General features: G+C 45.0%; 1 protein-coding gene across 2 annotated transcripts in view; it reads left to right on the forward strand.

The window, feature by feature from the left end:
• Window positions 1-21,479, forward strand: part of GABRB3 (gamma-aminobutyric acid type A receptor subunit beta3) — a 107,788-nt gene that overhangs the window by 79,218 nt on the left and 7,091 nt on the right. For both annotated transcript variants that reach the window (XM_081124654.1, XM_081124653.1), the window contains exons 5-7: window positions 5,674-5,756; window positions 8,632-8,769; window positions 20,939-21,091. In XM_081124654.1, the coding sequence (XP_080980780.1) occupies window positions 5,674-5,756; window positions 8,632-8,769; window positions 20,939-21,091 (374 nt within the window). The remainder of the gene's footprint in view (window positions 1-5,673; window positions 5,757-8,631; window positions 8,770-20,938; window positions 21,092-21,479) is intronic.

Below are 21,479 nucleotides of genomic sequence, written 5' to 3' on the forward strand. Positions count from 1 at the left end.
GGGTGGGGAGAGATTAACCAAAGAGTTTATATATACGCTGGTTTTTGTTGTTTTGTTTGAGAGTAATTTTGTGTATGTGTTTTTCTTGATCTCCTGGCCTGAAAGTGTCTCCAAGGACTGACCCAATAGTTTTAAGTTTTATGTCAAAATGTTACGAGTCAGTAGCCTTCCAGCGAAGACTCCAGCAGGTCTAAGTGAAAGCAGAATAATATCTATTTAAAATCCACACCACTGTGACTTTCTCTGCGAGATGAACGAAGGGAAATTACTTAACATCGCCTTAGGTAGAAAAATGTTAGTGACTTTCTCCAAACAGCAATCAACAGAGCAAGAGTCAACGTTTTAGCAAAAATCAGAGTTCCTTTAACCCCAAGAAAGAAAAACGGGGGCCACATGTCACCCAAGCCATGTGTCCCTGTGAAAAGAGTCTAGCTCGATGTTTCTTTGGGATGTTTTCAGCATTTTATGTCTTTGCCCAGAAATGAGAGATGTGGTTATAAAGTTCTGGGAGTTCTGACAAGACATCACTCGTACAAAGAATTATCCAAAAACCACGTGAGCCTAAAATGAGGAGCCATGTCCTTCATTCACCTGCCTCCACCCCAAAGACACTGAATTGAAAGTGCTCGTGTGCACATGCGTGTGCACATGTGTGTGTGTAGTGGGGAAGCAAACATGAATAAAAATTCAGCTAGGCCTCCTTGGCTTTGGAACAGGACTTTCCGTTTGGGGCTCTCTCCAGTTTTATTTTTGGATTCTTTATTTTCTTACCAGAGGCAGGGTAGGTTAGGTTTCCCTTGAAAGCACAGAGCTTTAACCCTGCGAGACTAGTGTGTGAGTCTGCTCTGGCTGCTATAACAAAACACGCAGACAGGGCGGCTTATAAGCAACGGGCGTTTATTCTCAGAGGCCCGGAAGGCGGACACTCAAGATCAAGGAGCCAGCAGCTGCGGTGTCTGCGAGGACCTCATGCAGTGCAGGCGCCGTCTGCTGCGCCCGCATGTGGCAGGGCGAGGGAGCTCTGGGGGGTCTCTTCTAAAAGGCCACTAATCACCCGGCTGGGCCTGGCTCAGCGGTTGAGCGTCGACCTAGGATCCAGGCGATCGGGGTTCGATTTCTGGTCGGGGCACATGACCGGGTTGTGGGCTCGATGAATGACTCTCATCGTTGATGTTTCTATCTCTCTCTCTCCCTCTCCCTTCCTCTGTCTGAAATCAATAAAGATCTATTTAAAAAATAAAAATAATAAATAAATAAATAAATAAATGGCCACTAATCCCATTCATGAGGGCCCCACCACCCTGACCTAAGACCCTACCTCCTAATACCACCACTTTGGGGGGGGGGCTAGGATTTCAACTTATGAATTTGGGGTACAGACACACTCAGATCACAGCACACAGAGTGATATAATATGAAGGACAGGACTGGGTTAAATTTTCAAACTCCATTTGAATGTGTTGGGGCTTTAGCACCATACAACAGTCAAGACTAACTATATAAAAGTTAAATAGTGATGTAATAATAAGCTATGAGAAACTTTCAATAACAGACTTTTACAATAACCTAAAAAATATCTCTCTGGTCAAATTTACATCATTCTACATCTCAAGCAGCCTCTTGTATCAGGAAGTGGGTTTCTAAATAAGTTGCTGTTTTCATTCCAATGTTGTCTCAATGTATTTCTTGGGTCTCTCTTTAGAGCCTCATATTTTTGAAACAAGTCTTCGGATCTCTGTGGACTAGCTGTCAGAGAGAAAAATTCTAAATGCCAGGCCACCACGTTCCACACTTGCTCAGCAGCTACCCTGCCATCTGCTTCCCTTGCAAATCGGCTCATCTAGAAATCTCTGCCTTTATTTCTTTTTAATTTTTTAAATATGTTTTTATTGATTTCAGAGAGGGAGAGAGAGATAGAAACATCTATGATGAGAGTCATTGATCGGCTGCCTCCTGCACGCCCACTACTGGGGATGGAGCCCAAAACCCAGGTGTGCGCCCTGACCGGGAATCAAACTGTGACCTCCTACTTCATAGATAGACACTCAACCACTGAGCCACACCAGCTGGGCGAAAAGACACACAGAGTTATAGAGATTAATTTGAATTTGAATATGAATTTGAATTTTTGGACAGAAAAGCACATTGGTATGTCAAAATACTGATAGTTTTATTAAATTCTTACATATTGTCTACATATTCTATGTGAGCTGAAGTACCACTGCTATATATTCTACATTATGTGTACACACACATACACAATGCACAATCTATATATCGTGTTTTGTGTAAAAATCAAAGTGTGAGTGCTCTCCCTGGTGGGCCACCCTTCATTCCCTCCTTGGCCCCAACCCTATGTTCCCTCCCCTCTCTGTTCACTTGGTGCCCATTGGATCATTGGTGACATGGCAAGTCAGGGATGGGCCGGTGTATGTAACCCCAACAATACACCGTATCATTGTGTAAATAGGTACCATGGTGTGGGGCTGAAGGGGGTCTGGGCAGCTGGGGACGCTATGGGCAAAATCCTCATGTAGGGTTATGGAGCCCTGGAATTGCTGTTAGTCTCTTGTTGATGGATGTTCAACCCAACAAAGATGACTTTCCTCCTGGCTATGTCCCTGGGACACTAGTTGGCCGGGCCGTGTCCCCGAGGCATGAAGGTGGAATTTTTCTCACCCCTGTAGTCTGGGGTTGGCTTTGCCCTGAGTACCCAGCAGTAGCCCACGCTGGTGGGTCAGTCGCCATCAAGCTCCTCCGGGCTCCCTTTCCTGTTCACGCCCAGCCCGGGAGCAGTGACGGTTTGTGCTTAATCAAGGGTAGATTGAGATCTCTGGCTAGGGGTGAGCTTTCCATGACGTAGGTTTGTACCTCATCGCAGTCTTTTTCTGGGAAGCCATTAATCCATTACGCTGATGACTGTGCAGAAATGTCAGTGAGTACTCCCAGAGATTCGAGGGCATCCGTGTTCTCATTGTGATAAGAGGTTGTTTCAAATAACGAACTATTTTCTCAATGATTCCAATAGCCCCTTGACTTTGAGCTCGAGCACAGGCTTGAGCTCACCCGAAAAAGGTGATGTGACCCTCTTGCACCTGCCCAAGTCCCCAGTGATGTGAGAATGCTCTGGGCAGGGCACCGCACCCTCCTAAAATCAAACCCGGGCTCCTTGGAAATTTGGGGGCAGTTTCCTCTCAGGAAGAAAGAAGGATCTTGGCTAAGAGTTTCATAGATTCTCACAGGTTATCAGATGGCTAATAACCTTGAGGATTTTAGTCTTGCAACCATGTTGCTTATGACTATTTTTATCTTCATTTTCATGTGTTTTACTTTTGCTTGTTTCCTGTTTCATTGCATGAATTTTCACTTCCGAAAAATGAAAAAAATAGAGGTAACAGTGTACAAAACCTGCTAGTTCCTCATCGAACAGGACGGCTTCCTGTGCCCCTCCATGAAGGATGGTAGATACTCTGAACCCAAGGTCACTCCTTCATATCCAGCCTGTCTCAGACCGGAGACCTGTAGTGGCAAAGAGGGGAGAGTCGATTTCTCAGCCCCTCTGCTTCTATTTCTCCTCTACTGTGTCCCCAACCCCGCTTGGTGGCCTACATGTGACTCCTTCAGTTTTTCAAGACTTTTTAATTGATTTTTAGAGACACAGGAAGGGGAAGGGACTGAGAGAGAAACATCAATGTGAGAGCGAAACATCAATCATCTGCCTCCTGCATGCCCCCTACTGGGGGTCAAGCCGGCAACCTGGGCATGTGCCCTTAAATATAATGGCATGTGCCATTAAATATATATGTTTTTTGACTGTCAATTAGTTTCTGGGCTTTTCTATCAGAAACATACATCTCAACTATAGGGACTTTAAGCGCTGCTCTCTCTCAATCAAAAAAAAACAAGAGAAACAACCAGAAAAAAAATGCATCTGCCAAAGAGTAATAGTGGGGAAGTCCTCACCCAGTCATATTTCTCGTCAACTAGTCCTTAGAAATAGTAGTGGAATTCTCAGATTCCATAGGACCACGGAAGTGGAGCTGATGCTGGTAAATTTTCCTCTCGGGACAAATAAAATTTATTAGGAAAACACATGATGAGGCGTGTGTGTGCATGCGCACCCATGCATGGGCACAGGCATGCACACACACACAGGCTAGAAATGATGCCAACAGAGCTCAGAGGCCGCTGTGGCTCCCCTGCCCTTGGTCATCTCCATTAGCTAGACTTGAGCTCTCAATGCTTCAGGCTGTGAAGGGTAGATCAATGTTCCCTCCTGTGGTTTCTGCACAGCCCCAGGGGTGCAAAATTTGGTCCACTCACTCAGAAAGTCCACCGCCCAAGTTCACCATGAGTTTAGTCAACTTGGATGAAGGTTTTGTGGCTGAGGGAGGGACTCGGGCATGCTGCACCCTTCTGGATCTTTCTACCCCCCTCCCTTTTCTTGCCTTCCTGCCCCAGCAGCACCCAGACCTGTTCCTTCTCCCAGTGTGTCATCCCTGTGCCCACCTTTTGTAGCATGAGCGGCACTTGTATCTGATTGTCCACCATGAGAGGGTTTGCTATGCATTTCTCCTGGAGCAAGAAGCATGGTAGATAGATACTCTTACATTATTCCTTGAGTAAATAGGAAAGGGGCTCCCTTTTATAACCATTATTCCACCAGACAGAGAAGACAGGTCAGCAACGGTACTGGGGACACTCTCACCAATTCTTCTAGCTTCATGGTTCCCTCTGGATACTTCCTACGAGGCACTCGACATGATGTCACGTTAAGTGTGAGTCCCCAAACAATTTGGACATGCTCATGTTTGTATGTGCGTGCATGTTTCTAAAGGGTGATATTGGGGAACGACTAAGGAAAACAAAAAATAGTAATCTCAGTTATTGACTGTTCAAGTGGATAGGTACAAACACGGGTGGACAATGTGAACATTTCTGGTACAGGCCATTTTCTCTTTTTCATAAAAATTTATAATTTTAGCGTAACAGTAGATGTAAACATCGCATGCAGGAGGCCTAATGTCCTTGGGCCATGATATACATCCTTTCTACGGCTGCAGCTGACCCCAAGGGAAGCTAACCCACTCAACTTTGATTCATAATCAATAAAACAGAAGCCCAGTATTCTCTTTGAAAAGAGAGGCGATGTCATGGTGCAAAGCTCTGGAGTGTTATGATCCAGCCCAACAGACAAGGGTAATGAAACAGAATGAAGGAGAAGCTTGGCTCAGAGCCCAAAGGGCAGCCTGTGGATATGTAGCTACTTGAACAGGTCACGTGGAAAGTCCATGAATTCAATCCTAATCCAATCAGCACCGTCCCCTTGCATTCGTTTATTTTGTGCTATGAAGGTCACAGAGCCACTAGACCGGGAGGCAGAGCAGAGAGTGAAGATAAGAGCTTCCCGAGAAACCCCGCCCTTTGCCTTGATCGTTCAAATTCAACAAGACTCCGTAGAAAATTTTATAGGACTTGAAGTTTCTGTGTTGCTTGTCTTGATAAAACTGGCCTGCGGCATCCTGAAAAGCCATTCAGAATATATTATGCTGAATTGGGTGTACCTTGGAGAAGGGGACCTGCTTGGAGGCCACTTGCTGCTGATCTGGAAGCAGTTTCCTTGTTATGGTTCTCACCCCCCCTTTGCTCTCCGCCCTCCTCTGTGTGTTTCAGAATCACCACAACTGCGGCCTGCATGATGGACTTGAGGAGGTACCCCCTGGACGAGCAGAACTGCACCCTGGAAATTGAAAGCTGTGCGTATCTGTATTTGTGTGTGTGTGCGTGTCATCCATTTTGTGTTTTAGGCCATCTCGGCATTATTTGGCATTTTCCCCAAGGTGTATATCATTTTCTTGATAGTTTTTAACTATGTTAAATATTAGAGGTTTAATCTTCCACTCTGCAAATCTCACTGTTGAGAAGGGGAGAGAGACAGAGACAGAAAGCAAGCCAGAGAGAGCGTGAGAGAGACGCAGTATGAGTTCTCCGTTCTAATCTGATTAAGAGAATCTGTTTGCTTCCCTGAAATATAAGTAAACAAATGCCCCCATCTCGGGCCACTCAGTGTAAAGGGAGAAAACACAGACAATTTTGTCACAATATGCCTTGTCACGCATGAGTGGCTGTACCCCTGGGACCCTGGCAGTTGGAGTAAAGCTCATTTTCCATCAGGGACTCAGCTTGACAAGCAGGCTATTTCTGCATCTTGGCAATTTTCTTCAATTTGAAGAGCATTCAGCTGCCTTATTGGTAATTCAGTGTTGAGTACTCTTGTGTGAGGGACCAGGGCTGCGTCTGTATCATCTAATGAACAGATGTCCCACCTGCCACCTGAGCTACATCTCCAGGCAAATCTGGATGGCCCTGCTGTTGTTACCAATCCTGACCTATCACAGATGGGTTTATAATTAGCCTCCATTGGATTTAGGCTTGTCGGGGTTTATATTGAATTTTTTGTGGATGGCAAATGATTGACTTTCCAAGGTAATTTGATGCATTTGTGGTGAGAAGGGAATATTTTCATGAATGAACCTATTGGGAAGCTGTAGAGATCCCGTGTGGAGCTGATCCCACTGTGCCCCTGGTTCCCACACTACATCTGTGTCATGGTTCCTGAGAAATGTGCTTTCAGAAGGTGAGGGACATGAAATCGTGTCCATGATGGACTCGTCTGGGGATATTTAGTGTAAGACGATCATCGCCCAATAGTTGAAGAACTACCCTAGGAAGTGAAATAGAGTCTGTGTGGCTCCAGGGCATCACTCCCAGTGAAGTGATGAGTTTCAGGAAGGCAAATTTGGGGTCTAAGTAAGGAAGCAGCTCCTATTCCAATTGTGAAGAGATGAAGAGTAGACTGGGAGGAGGGGATTCTGTGACTACAATGTTTGAACTGAGGTCAGGATCCTGTTGTAAAGATTTATTTCCTCAGCATGTGTGAACCAACCCCCCTCAAAGAGTCCATGCTTAAAGCATTTGAGTGGAAAAAGAACTCTCTCAACTTTCTGGTGATTTAACTACATAATGTGTGAAAGGCTTTACATAAGTTGAGATGCAAACATGAGGAAGAGCGAGCTATGAGAAGATCTGGAAGTATGTCCCCTGGACACAGTGTGCTGATCTGAGCCACAGAGGCCAGGGGGCTGGGCTGGGTGCAAGGGAGAGAAACTGGATGCACACGGGGGCCAGTCCTGCAGATTCTTGGGGTCCTTGTAAGGAGTTTGGACTTGTTCTGCTGATTGCGTTGGGAAACATGTGAGGGTTTTACAGAGAGGGGTAGCTTGGTAATGTGTGTATTTGATTAACTAATGCCATGACCGCCAGGTGAGAATGGAATATGAGGAAGTCAGAAGGGAGGTGTGACCACCATGATCCAGGGCATGAGAATAGCAGATAGAACTAGGGAGATGGTATTAACTGTGGGGAGCAGTCACCCCACAGTTTTGGTCTATTTGTCAACCACTTTTCACTCAGTATTATATATTCAAGTAAAAAAGTCCATTATAGCCCAGCTAGTGTGGCTATGTGGTTGAGAGTCGTCCTGTGCACCAAGAGGTCACCGGTTCGATTTCCGATCAGGGCACATGCCTAGGTTTCAGGCTTGATCGCCAATAGGGGGTGTGGAGGAGGCAGCCAATCGATATTGATGTTTCTCTCTCTCTCTCCCTTCTCCCTCTCCCTTTCTCTCTCTCTAAAAATCAATAAAAATATGTTTATTTTTTTTAAATGTCCATTATACTGATAGGGTATTTTTCTCCGGGTATGAGTTGTAATCGATCTTACTGGTAAAGTTGACTTGATCCTCTAGAAGACTCCTGGGTGCTACAGTAACACCAGACTTCACTGTCTTATTACTTTTCCTGCAGAAGCATTGAACTTGAGCGCTGAACCAAGAGCTGCGTTTGGGGCTATAATCTGGCTAATGGCCACTCTTCATGAGACCTTTGTGCAAATCTCTGAGGGCCCAGAGTGTCCCAACAAAAGGCATTTCTAAGGATGGCAAACCTCCCGGCCACCTGATAGAACCATCCAGCAATGCCGAGAACTCTACTTTTGCTCTGATGTGATCAACCATTGATTGAATCCATTCACCCTCAGTGTTTTAACTTTTCAGTGGCTTTTGAGAAGAGTTGCCCCTCTGGAATTTGTCGTGCTTGAGTTCCCATCTTTTCTCACAACCATCTTTATATAAGTATGTGTGTGTTTATTGATTTTAGAGGGAGGGAGAGATAGAAACATCGATGAGAGAGAAGCATCGATTGACTGCCTCCCGCACGCCCCCTGCTGGGGACTGAGCCCACAACCCGGGCACGTGCCCTGACCGGGAATCGAACCGGTGACCTCTTGGTTCCTGGGTCAACACTCAACACTGAGCCCCGCCGGCCGGGCAGCCTCCCTGGTTTTTGCCCTTTTCAGCGCCAGCCTGTTCTAAATCAAAGGTAATCAGAGATAACACGGGGATTTGAGGACTAGTTCTTTGAAGACACTTCTCAAAAACGAGCACATCAAACAAATGTACTTGAGCTATGGGCAAGCTCTTCCTTCCGTTTTTCTGGTGACAGTTTCTTGAATGTTGTGCATAGACAAGACAATGTTTCATCTCCGCCGCGTCCCTTCTTCTCTTCCTGGTAGATGGCTACACCACGGATGACATTGAATTCTACTGGCGCGGTGGCGACAGTGCTGTCACCGGAGTGGAGAGGATTGAGCTCCCTCAGTTCTCCATTGTGGAGCATCGCCTGGTCTCCAGGAATGTCGTCTTTGCCACAGGTGAGTCCTGCGTCCGCTCACCCTCCCTGGGGACACTAGGCACCTGGGTTGTCATGGTCTCCTTATGAAATACCCTGCAAGCGACTCCCAGCACTGGGTCACCCCAAGCAGCACTGTCATCAGTAATTCATCCTATTAGGTGCCCCTTTTCTCTGTCTCCAAAGGGGATCGGTAAGCTCTGGTGGGTAGAAGGATCCCCTGGCAATGAGATGCCCCCTGGGGCTGGTTATTGAGAAGTTAAAAGACCAAGGGTGGTCCTGCCAGTGTGGCTCAGTGGGTTGAGCATCCAGCCATGAACCAAGAGGTCAAAGGTTTGATTCCCAGTCAGGGCACATGCCTGGGTTTTGGGCTTGATCCCCCGTAGGGGGCGTGCAGGAGGCGACCGATGGATGTTTCTCTCTCATCAATGTTGCTATCTCTCCCTCTCCTTTCCTCTCTCTCTAAAAACATATATTTTTTAAAAAAGACTGAGGGTGAATTCAGTCAACCCATTTTGGTAACATAAGCAACTCATTGTGCGTAGACAAGAGGCCACCCATGGCCACGGAGGCAGGAAGGAAGGGGAGAGAGGAATAGTGCTGTTGACCCAGAAATAAAAGACCTTCTCCCCACTTCTGGGCTCCCAGTCGGCCTTGGTGGTCCAGGAACTTGAACTTGGACCACACTCAGACTCTTTAGGCAAGGTCACCTGCTCCTAATAGTATCAGGTGAAGGCTGCCCTGGCCTGGGTTTCATTGTCGTCTCTGTTTCAACCATCCAAAGACTGAGAAGGTACCTGCTGTCCTGTCTGTTCTTGCTGAGGTTTTATTGAATTACAACCCCGGGTATTTTGCAAGGTGTGGTGCCTTCTCCGTGCTCTTCCTCAGTGCGGTGTGCCATAACTGAGATAAACAAAAGTGCCAAACAGAAAGGAATTATAAAAAGCACAAACTCTGGGTTGAAATGCTCAGTGAAGGCAAAGCTGGGACCTCCCACCTCCGCTTCCTCCTGTCATTGTAGCTTAAATAACAAGTGTGGGGAGTTTGCCCCACTCATGACACCTACAGGCCTGCGCTCTGTGCCCATTGCCTCTGGCTTGAGTGCCTGTGACCCACAGCTACCTGCCTCCCTTCTAGTCACTCTGGAGCTTAATCCAGACTCCACTTCCTCTGGGCAGGCGTGGGCCCTGTTCTGCCCAGGGACTGCCACCCAGGCTGGTCACGTGGCTTCTCTGCATTTCCACAGCTCTGCCAACACATGGGCCCCTCCACGCTCTGTTGTGCCTGTGTCCTCAAGGATGCGTCTCCCTCGGGAGGCACCCGTCCAGTTCCTGCCTTCCCCCCCTCCCAGCTCCACCTTGTGCGATGCCTGACACGTCCCGGGCATGCAGCCACGGTCACTGAGCAAGCGAACAGTGAGCCTCCCTCCTCTGCACCCCGGCTTCTAAGAGCCAGTGGACATGCCAAGTACAGACAATGCCTGGGATGTTGACCGTCCCTTCTCTCATCTATTGCGAGATGTCTTGCAAATGTCTTTGAGGCCTCCAGAGAGCACACACTGAGGGGCTCACCTCAGGGGGCAGCAAGGACCAGCATCGGCGCAGGCTTGTCGTTAAGGCAGCGATTTTTCAACCGGGGAGCTGCAAGAATCTTTAAAGCATTGCAGCACCTGATTATTTAGTTGGGGCACTGACTTCTCTTCCTTTAGATTGTCAAATTAAAAAAATGACAACAGCCAATGCAACAGTAGCCGTCTGGTCTGAATTAATCAAAATTATACCTTTTTTTTCTTGTCGGATCAGCAAAAAATACATTTTTTGGTGTGCCCCAGAATCTTAGTAATTAGTTTATGTGCCATGAGATGGAAAAGGTTGAAAATCGCTGCGTCAAGGAATAGTTCCCACAAGCAAGCAGACTGCTCTGTGATGCACCGAATGAGATGATGTGTTGCTTTTATTTATTTATTTTTTTAGCACGAGAAGAGGGAGAGAGTGAGAGAGAGAGAAACATCGATGAGAGAGAAACATCAACCAGCTGCCTCCTGCACGCCCCCTACTGGGGATGGAGCCTAGAACCTGGGCATGTGCCCTAACCAGGAATTGAACCAGTGACCTCTTGGTACACGGGCCGATGCTCTAACCACTGGGCCACACAGGCCAGGGCTGATATATTGCTTTTAAAACCAGGATTAAGTTGTTCCACACTCCATGGGATGTGAGCACAAGGTGGGCTCAGAACTCAGGAGTGGTGTCCTCTCAGTGGAGCAACCCTGCCCTACAGGGTTTGGTCTAGAAAACCGTTGGTCATGGCCATTCGGTGCTCCCACAAGCATCTCTTATCGAGTTGTCTGCAGCCTCCTCAGAAAGCCTGCAGGTGTTGGTAGAGGGGGTAGAACTTCTAGAATAATCTAACTCAAATCCACTCAGGAGCAGTCTCTGTCTGTCTTTAAGAATGTATATGATGCCCGGCCGGGCGTGGCTCAGCGGTTGAGCGTCGACCTAGGATCTAGGCAATCGGGGTTCGATTCCCGGTCAGGGCACATGCCTGGGTTGCGGGCTCAATCAATGACTCTCTCATCATTGATGTTTCTATCTCTCTCTCTCCCTCTCCTTTCTCTCTGAAATCAATAAAGATATATTAAAAAAAAAAAGAATGTATATGGTAAAATGTTTCCTAAAAACATCTGGAGAAAATACCCGCTACAAGTATGGGGGAGAATATTTGATTGATCCGCAAGACCCTCAGGCATCAGAAGGCAATATCGAGTCTTCTTGCCAGCACCTACCCAGTTTCTGCACTTGTAGGATGTAGCCAGGGCACCATATCAGTCAGTTATAAACCTCCCATCCTTCAAAGAGTTGGCACTTTAGAATGATTCTAAATTGCCTATTTATGTAGGCCTGTTCTAAGTCACATTATTTTTTAAATTATTTTTAAATGAAATATCATGCAAATTTATTTTCCTCTGCCCAAGTGTTCTGAATTTGTGAGATCTGATCAGTAGCCTGAATTGAAGGACTCTCTAGCTTGAGGGAGAATGCTCGAAACAGGGATTGGGGAAAGAACAAACACTCTGGAGGTAGAGTCCACGCTGAAGATTCACTGTGATTCCTTCCACCCCCGCTTCTGGTGTGGTGTGGACACGGGGCTGCACCCGAGTCTGAAGGGCAGGGGATGGAGGCAGGCCAGGACTCAGATGAGGCGAGTGAAGCCTTTAGATGCAAAATTTCAGATGTTCGTTATCAGAGTCACGCAAGTGAAATTTTGTGCCTCACCCCCGTCACCCTCATTCTGCCCCTTTGAGGGCCGTATAGGTGGCTCCTCGCTGTGGTTTTGGTGGACTGAAGTCCTACACTATCTCCAGGACAACATGAGGCCGCAGGCTACAGGGCTGGGAGCACATACAGATGGAGTCACGGGTATTCACTCAACGACTGGCATGAGCTACAGCATTTGAGGATAATATTTCATTGTCTCTGGCTTCCATTGTTTCTATCGAGAAGACACTTGTTGGTCTAACTACTTTCGAATTCATCTGTCTTTCCTCCCCCTTAAGACGCTTTTATGATTTTTCTCTTTGTTTTTGGTTCACTGGCATTTTCGATGTACCAAGCTATAGTTTTTTTTCTCTTTAGTATTCTTTTTAGAGTTTGTAAATCTTCTTGACTCTTCGGCTTGATGTCTTTGGAGCATTATTGGCCACCATTGCTCTGGCCTATTCTCTCCTTTTCTCCCCCTAAACTTTTAATTTTAACAATTCCAATGTTAGATCTTCTCTTATCTTCTATATATCTCACCCTCCCTTCTGAAATTTTTATTTTATTTTCTCTTCATGTTTCACTCTGGAAATTTTCTTCTGATTTATCTTTCATTTCAACAGTATTCTCTTCATCTGTGTCTAATCTGTTATCATCCATGGGAAAATTGTAGATACAATTCAAAGTTTATGATGGCGTTTTCTTTTTTCAGAGAGGATCTATGCTCACCTCTGTGAGGCAACTAGAGGAACTGGCCATCCAGGGCAGGCTTTATTTACTTTCTGGGAATTCGATAATTCTAAATTCATTCAATCTTTGTTCATGCTTGAATCCTTCGGTTTATTTTCACACCTTGGACCGAGCTCTTTGGAATCCCTATTTGACGGTCTCTGTCTCCAGTTTTTGCTCCCTTAGTGCCATAAGTCTGTCAGACATTCTACTTAGCTTTTCATGTTTCTCTTCTAGAAACTATAGCTACCTAAAACACAGACTTACTTATTTTTATTTTTCTTCTAGACCTCGTCCCAGATTTTTCTGGCTTGTTATTTCTCCAACACCTTCAAGGAAATGTGTTTAAATTGTGTCCACTTTTTTTCTAGTTTCCAATAGGAGGTTACCTATTTCACAATACTCAAGCACCATGGTTTATCTTCCACTTCTCTCTTCAGAAAAATCACAGTTATTTCAATATTTAATTCTTACTTAGTTTGGACTGTTAATACATGAGAGTAAAAACAGAAGAAAATGTAGGGTACATTTTTTTACAGTCAGATTTTGGAAAATGTAAATTATTTAATTTTGTATTTTTCTAATAATGTAAAGAGGAAACACTTATCTAGAATAGTGTGCTATTGAGGAAAGTGCTGTAAAGCCCAGAATCAGGAGGTCTGAATCCTCAGTCCTGACAATAACAAGCTGTGGAACTGTGAGCAAAGCACTTGAATATCAGATAATAAGGGGATCTGGTTAAAAGAAATACTGCATTACATTTGTTTCAACAAGTATATACAGCTAACCATCACAGAGCCCCTAAATATCACCCTGGATGCAGGATCCCCAGGTTGGGATTTCAGTTTTTGTATTAGCCTTTTTTAAAAATATGTTTTTATTGATTTCAAAGAGAGGAAGGGAGAGGAAGAAAGAGATAGAAACATCAATGATGAGAGAGTCATCAATCGGCTGCCTCCTGCGCGCCCCCTTCTGGGGATCGAGCCCACAACCCAAGCATGTGCCCTGACCAGGAATCAAACCGTGACCTCCTGGTTCATAGGTTGACACTCAACCACTGACCCACCCGGCTGGTCAAGCTTCTGCATTAGTCTTGAATGTATATTCTGTTGACCAGCAAAATTTGAGATGTACAGTTTCTCCCAAATCTGAAATTTACTCCTAACTTTTTAGTTTTCTTTGAGCTGAAAGATTAAAATTTTTCTAGAAACATGGAGAACAGCTTAATATGCTTCTTTCGTTACGTGGTGTTTTTATTTCTTTTCCTTTTTTCTGGGGTCCATTTGAACTGATATATTCTGACTTTATTTCAAAACCTTCTGTGAAGATCAGAAGAAATAAAAAGAGAAGAATCCAAAAAATGAACAATGATGAAACAGTTCCATTAAGATACGTGACTTTTCTATCCTTCAAAAATCAGTTTCCAAAATACTGTTTCCTTCCCATTAATGAGCATGACAAATTACAAATGTTTTCAAAGTCTTCATGTCGCACCATTAATATACGCACTTAATTTTTTCTAGAGTCCATTCGTGAACCCCATAATTTAGTGTGTGTTTTCTAAACTAAAGCCCTGTGATGACATTATTGCCCATTGGGCCTGTAAAAACATCTATTAGGTCTAGTGAAGATAGTACAGAAAATGTGAATCTCATTTGTAATTTAATTTCTTCTTAAATTCCAGAGTCAGATTCCCATTTTTTTACCCCATTGGCATATTTGTTGTTGTTAATCCTCATGGAAGGTATTTTTTCCATTGATTTCTTTTTTTAGAGAAAATGGAAGAGTGGAAGGGAGGGAATGAGGGGGGAGAAAGAGAAAGAGAGAAACATCTATGTGAGAGAGACACATCGATTAGTTGCCTCCTGCACACACCCCAACAGGGGCTGGAGACTGAGCCTTTGACCCTTCAGTGTACAGGCCGACGCTCTAACCACTGAGCCACACCAAGCAGGGCCCCACTGACTTTTGTTAGAAGGATCCTGAGGGACAGTACAACTGTTCTTCCTAGCAAAATACTCCCATAATCCCCCAGTCCAAAACGGGGGGAGCAGAGCAGGCTCATTCTCATTACAAAGGAGAGCTCAGCTACCTCACCTTGTTGCTATGAAAGACACCTGACCCTTGAAACATGTATCACCACAGAAGCCACAGATTCTTCAGAGATTCCTTGCCCCACCCACGCTTCCTTTGCAGAAATGATTCTCATCTACCTTGACCTTGTGCAATTGTGTGGAAGACCTCCAGCTCAATTTTTTAAATGTGCTCGATGGTAAAACCCTTAGATCACACAATTGTGAGCACAGAAGCCATCACAGAGCAAGAAAAAGGAGAGGAAGAGGGGACTTGCATTTCTCGAGTGTGTATTTGAGTCCAGTTAGTATATTTGGTACTTGATGTGAATTAAGCCATTTAATTTCAATTAAAATGCAGGTAGTCAGTATTCTTTTTTTCTTTATAACAGATTTATTGAGATATAATTTACATACCATACAATTCATCCATTTAAACTGTGTAATTCAGTGTTCTTAGTGTGTTTACAGAGATGTGTAATCATGACCACAGTCGATTTCAGAATATTTTCAACACCCCCAGAAGAAACCCTGTACCCATTAGTGCTCACTCCAAATGTCCCCCAGTCTGCCTCCCCTCACCCTGGATGACTACTAACCTAATTTTGTTTTATGGATTTGCCTATTCTGTACCTTTCATATCAGTGGAACGAGACAATAGGTAGTCCTTTGTGACTGACTTCTTTCACTTAGCATATTTTCAAGGTTCATCCACATTGCAGTGTTCATCCATGCCTCATCCTTTTTTATTGCTGAATGATATTCCATTGTCTAAATAGATCCTATTTGGTTTAATCATTCCTGAGTTGATGGACACGGGGCTGTTTCCAGCACTTGGCTATTAGGAATAAGACTGCCACGAGCATTCATGTACAAGTTTTCTCTGGATATATGTTTTCATTTCTCTTAGGCATGTGCTTAGGATTGGAATTGCTGGGTCATATGGTAACTATGTTTAACCTTTTGAAGGTACACCAAACTGTTTTCCAACCATTTAACATTCCTACAAGCAGTGCATGAGGGTTCTAGTATCTCCACATCCTCACCAACACTTGCTATTGTCTGTCTTTTTTTAAATCCTTGCCTGGGTACATGTTCATTGATTTTAGAGAGAGAGAAAGAGAAAGGGGGAGAGGGGGAGGGAGAGAGAGAAAGAAACATCGATTTGTTGTTCCACTTATTAATGTATCCTTGGTTGATTCTTATATGTGCCCTGACCCCCAGGAATCAAACCCTCAACCTTGGCGTATTGAGATGATACCAACTGAGCTACCCAGCCAGGGCCTCTCTTTGCTATTTTATATATCTCTCTTTTTTCATGGATTTGTTTGAACATGTAATAACTAAGATGACTATTAATGAGAGTGAGAAAACTGGTAACTCTATTTTGAATTTTTGGTTGTATTATAAAGTAAGATGTTAGATTATAAATTAATGAGGCAGCATGTTAGAGACCCTAAGAGCAGCCCCGAGAGCTCACAAATCTCTCACACTGGTGGGAGAGCTGCCCACAGTGGCTCCTTGAAGGGGGAGGCACACGTATATAGGTCAGCTCTGCAGTTGCTAAAATATCATCTTATTACTTTATAGATCCATTTCAGCAGCTCTTATCACTCCACAAAGGTGACATGGTACTCTACGTCTGCATTTTTATGAGTTCTCCAACCACATTAGTGCCTTAGAGAGCAATATTAACAGGCTGGATGAGAGACCCAGAGCCTTGTGTTTGGCCATAGCTTCTGGTGCATTTGGGGAGAAAGAGTTGAGATCAGCATCTTCAACAGTAACCCTGCCAAGGAAGCCCTGAGCTGGAACACTGCCCTTGTGTGCAGGGACTTGTCCCTGTCTGTTGGCTCAGCATCTCCTTGGGAACCTGACTACATCTATATTGGCGCGTGAGCTTTAGGGCTTTGGTGCCTTCCTGCTGTCATTTTCAGCTTCTATTGCTATTTTGAAGGGTATGTCTGGATGCCACTGATGCACCATGTTTCAACTCTAAATTATTAGCCACTAGCTGTGATCACTGGGGTGTGTGCCCCATGGATACAGCATACACAATGGCATTCGTCATCCCAGTGTAAGGACCCTGTCTAACAAAGCAACCAAGACTTTTAAATACTCTATAAGGTGCACAGCAAATGGCAAAAGCCTTTGTCTAGAACAAATTTTTGACATCACAGAGAATTCTGGCATTTGTTGACATTTCAAGGTCTCTAACTCATGGCATCTTGGAAGGTTTTCTTCAGTGAATCCTGCTATGGCCTTAACCTTGAAGGCCCTTCTGCTTCCCTGCCTGAAAAGAACCTTATTCAATCAGGAGTATCTCAGGTTAGATGTCATCCAACCTCTACTCCATCATCCGGTCTCATGCTCTAGAATATCTCTGTATCTCGAGCGCAGAGCCCTCCCTTCGGCTTCATGGAGGCCAGTTCTGCATGTCTGTCTCTGACATGGGTTAGGGGCTAGTGGAGAACATAGAGTCTCTTATTTCTTTTTTTTTTTTAATATATCTTTATTGATTTCAAAGAGAGGAAGGGAGAGGGAGAGAGAGAGAACCATCAATGATGAGAGAGTCATTGATCAGCTGCCTTCTGCACACCTCCGACTGGGGATTGAGCCCGCACCCCAGGCATGTGCCCCAACCAGGAATCGAATGGCCATCTCCTGAATCCTAGGTCAATGCTCAACCACTGAGCCATGCCGGCCAGGCAGACTCTCTTCTTATGCATCATCCTTGTCTGCTCACCATTCCCACATCTGGGATTATGAGCCTGGGATGGGAGGGGCCAGTGGTGAATGCCTAAAATTTTGTTGAATAGAAGTTGATTTCAACAAATAGTATGTATTTACTAAATTCATAAGAAAGTGATATATTTTCTTAATGCTAAATTCTGTGTTAATGAGTATCTTGGTAAATTTTCAGAGATTAAGGTATTTTTTTATTGATTTTGGTAAATAGTAATAATATGATTTCAATGAGAAAAAGAAATAATTCAGGAGGATAATCACTTACATTTAGAGGGAATAAAGGGTTCATGAAGGATGTGGCAGTTGACCAAGGCCTTGAAGGATGGTTAGACATTTCCTAAGGAGAGAAGTGTGGGTGTGAGTCAGCAGAAGGAGGAAATATGGGCAATTACTTTGAGGCAGTGAGGACACTCTTTGGCTAGAAAAGGTTGTGCTTAACGCAGAGACATGGTGGAATATGAAAATGAAGTTAATTTGGGAAAACATTTTGGAGGAACTAAAGTTCCTGGGTGAGTGTTTGACCTTTACGGGAAGCAATCAACCATGGACAGTATTGAGTATGGGATGGCCGTGAGTGTCTGTGCTGGGTTCTGGACTTGTGGGTGGAGCAGAGGTCCAGTGATCTGGAAGTGGCCAGGCTCACAAGGGGACTCCGACTGGCTCAATGGCGCCTCCTCTTGGTGATCTCTCTACACCTATATGTGATATAAAACCATAGAATGTCAAATCTCCTTCAAGGAAGCTTTGCTCAGGGATGGTGCTGGGAAAATCGCTTAGCTGGTTATAGAAAAATCAATGTTCCCGTCTGCTTCATAGCAAACACTGAAATATCTGCCAACCCTCCAAATAGGCTGGCGGCTCGAGTTCTGTTGTGAACTTAGCTAAACCTAAAAAGAAAGTTGAAAGACAATAAGAAAATGAGATGATAGATTCAACGACATGCAGAAATTTAGGTATTTATGTATCTTCCACTCCACCCATCACAAGCTCTGAAACAAACTCTACTGCAAAAATGCTTACATGGAATACAGATGAGGGCTATTATCGAAAGGACATAAATGAGTAGAAAAAAGAGTAAGGAGAGAGGAAAATGGGTGCCTAGTAAATCAGATCACTTATGAGATTAAAATGCAGAGGAGAATCACCTAGGAAGGGTTCAATCAAAGCCTTCATTCAATGAAACTAGAGTTTTTTCCCCATGGAAATTAGCAGAAGTTATCTTTAAAAACATTATGTAATGTTGTTAAGTTCACAGGGTGAGATAGGCCCTTCTATGAAGTGCTCGCAGCGGAGTGGACACTGGTGTGATTATTATGCAAAATAATTTGGCCTTGAAAACTGCCCGAGCGATTCTGTTTTCAGCATATTCATCCTAAGGAAATAAGTCTAAATGTAGCAAAAGCAGTCTGTTCAAAGGTACTCTTAAGAGTATTGTTTATAATTTTGAAAAATGGAAATAACCTAAAGTTACAACATTCAGGAAAATGTATTTATAGACTTTAGAGGACATACGTATGTACTTGGCATGTATATAATGTGTATTAATGTGTATACATTTAAAATTAGAATTTTAAATTTTGTTCACAAGTAATTTGTAATAAGTGTGAAAATATTTATGTCATAATGATAGAATGATGTATACATTTGATAAGTGCCATGGAAGGAGACCACACACACACACACACATACACATGCAGGCTCACACACACACACACACAGGCTCATGCACACAGAGGCTCACACACACACACAGACTCACACAGGTTCACACACACACACACAGGCTCAAACACACAAGCACATACAGGCACATACACACAGGCTCACACACATACACACACAGGCTCACCTACACCCATAGGCTCACACACACACAGGCAAACACACACACACACACACACACACAGGCTCACACACATACACAGGCTCACACACATACACAGGCTCACCCACACACACAGGCTCTCACACACACACAGGTGCACACACACACACAGGCTCACACACACACACAGGCTCACACACATACACAGGCTCACCCACACACACAGGCTCTCACACACACACAGGTGCACACACACACACAGGCTCACACACACACACAGGCTCACACACACACACAGGCTCACACACACACACACACACACACACGGGCTGGAGGAAATTTCCCACACCACCAGCCTTGAAACGCTGGCTCTCTTAAGTGCTTTCTGGTTTCCTTTATGTGATTCTGGCTGACAATGTGGTTGATGGGAAAGTGGAGCCTGGAGGTAAAAGGCATCTTCTGCACAGAAGCCGTAGTCCTAGGAGTGAATCAGGCTGCTGAAGAAATAGAAAGACAGAAGCAGGAAGGGCCGGGCACTGAAGTCTGGGCGACGCATGTGTTGGGGGCGGAGACCAGGAGCCTGCAGGCTCGGAGAAGGAGCTCATGAAATCAAGGGCCCCTGAGCTCGGAGCAGCCATGTCAGGAGAGCTCCGTCCATCAGTAGGGTGCAAGGGCGAGGCTGGGAAGTTGTTTAGAGATGTGCTTTGGGTTTTCACTGGTTGCCCTTCAGTCAGCTTCGTTAGAATCCTCAGGAGCTGATAAGTGACGGTTGATGTGGAGAGGAGCAAGTGTAAGCCCAGCCCGCCTTGCTCCAGGAAAACAAACAGAGAAGGCAAATTTAAGTAAATGACGCACGATCAGTGGGCCTGTTCCTCGCTCTGCAATGGTGGTGCCAGCTGGGTTCCCAGGGACCCACACATCTGTGCCAGTGTCACAACATCACATCTGTGCCAGTGTCACAACATCACAACATCTGTGCCAGTGTCACAACATCACATCTGTGCCAGTGTCACACATCACAACATCAGTGACACAATATCACAACATCTGTGCCAGTGTCACATTACAACATCTGTGCAGTGTCACAACATCTGTCCACAGTGTCACATCACATCTATGCCAGTGTCACAACATCACATCTGTGCACAGTGTCCCTCTAGAAGTGGTGGTAGGGGACGGCTGGGAAAGCCCCTTTGCTCAAGAAAGCCTTAAGCCAGGTCTCCTCTATCCATATGGAAAAGAACAGGACAGCCATTAATTGAAAAATGGGTATTTGGCATTATCTGTATCCCAAGCTAAAAACTTTCCCACTTTGCCAAGGATCATTCTCAGCTGAGCACCCAGCCTTGGTAGACTATCATCATCAATACCTTATCAATAGACTGAAATCCATTCCTACCCAGATCTTCCACCAGCACCTCAGGCGGACAGAAGCACATGGCGTGGCTGGGGACCGCCCCTCGGCCCACGGGCTTCTCAGAGGCACGGTGGTGACCGTGGGAGTGAAGGCAGCTCTGTCGGCCACGTGTCCCGCCCGCATGACCCTGTCTGTTCCCGCAGGTGCCTACCCCCGGCTCTCCCTGAGCTTCCGGCTGAAGAGGAACATCGGGTACTTCATTCTGCAGACCTACATGCCCTCCATTCTCATCACCATTCTCTCCTGGGTGTCCTTCTGGATCAATTACGACGCCTCCGCGGCCAGGGTGGCCCTGGGTATGTGCTCTTTTAAAACGATATCTGAAATGGCCATGAACCGTGTCGTCACCGCGTTCGGGAGCTCAGAGGCTAGAGTTCGGCGACAGGTTTTTGCCATCCTGACAGCGCCACTTTCTGTCTGGAAACCCTCATTTCTCGTACGATTGCTTTGATATGTTAATTTAATTATCAGGCTCAAATTCGAATTTCCATGCCCACCAAAGGGAAAGGCATGCTTGCCGAATATTTGCATAATAAAACCATTTTTGACACTAATTTTAAAGCCAGGATTAACATCTCCTGTTTGAAATCATTTTATGGCCCAGAAAGAAGACATGGTTAATTGTGCATTTGTCTTCTTTAAGTCAGAAAAAAAGTCAAATATTTATTATAGCATGTAATTGGA

Source organism: Miniopterus schreibersii (assembly GCF_964146895.1).
Source record: "Miniopterus schreibersii genome assembly, chromosome: 22".
Lineage (NCBI taxonomy): Eukaryota > Metazoa > Chordata > Mammalia > Chiroptera > Miniopteridae > Miniopterus > Miniopterus schreibersii.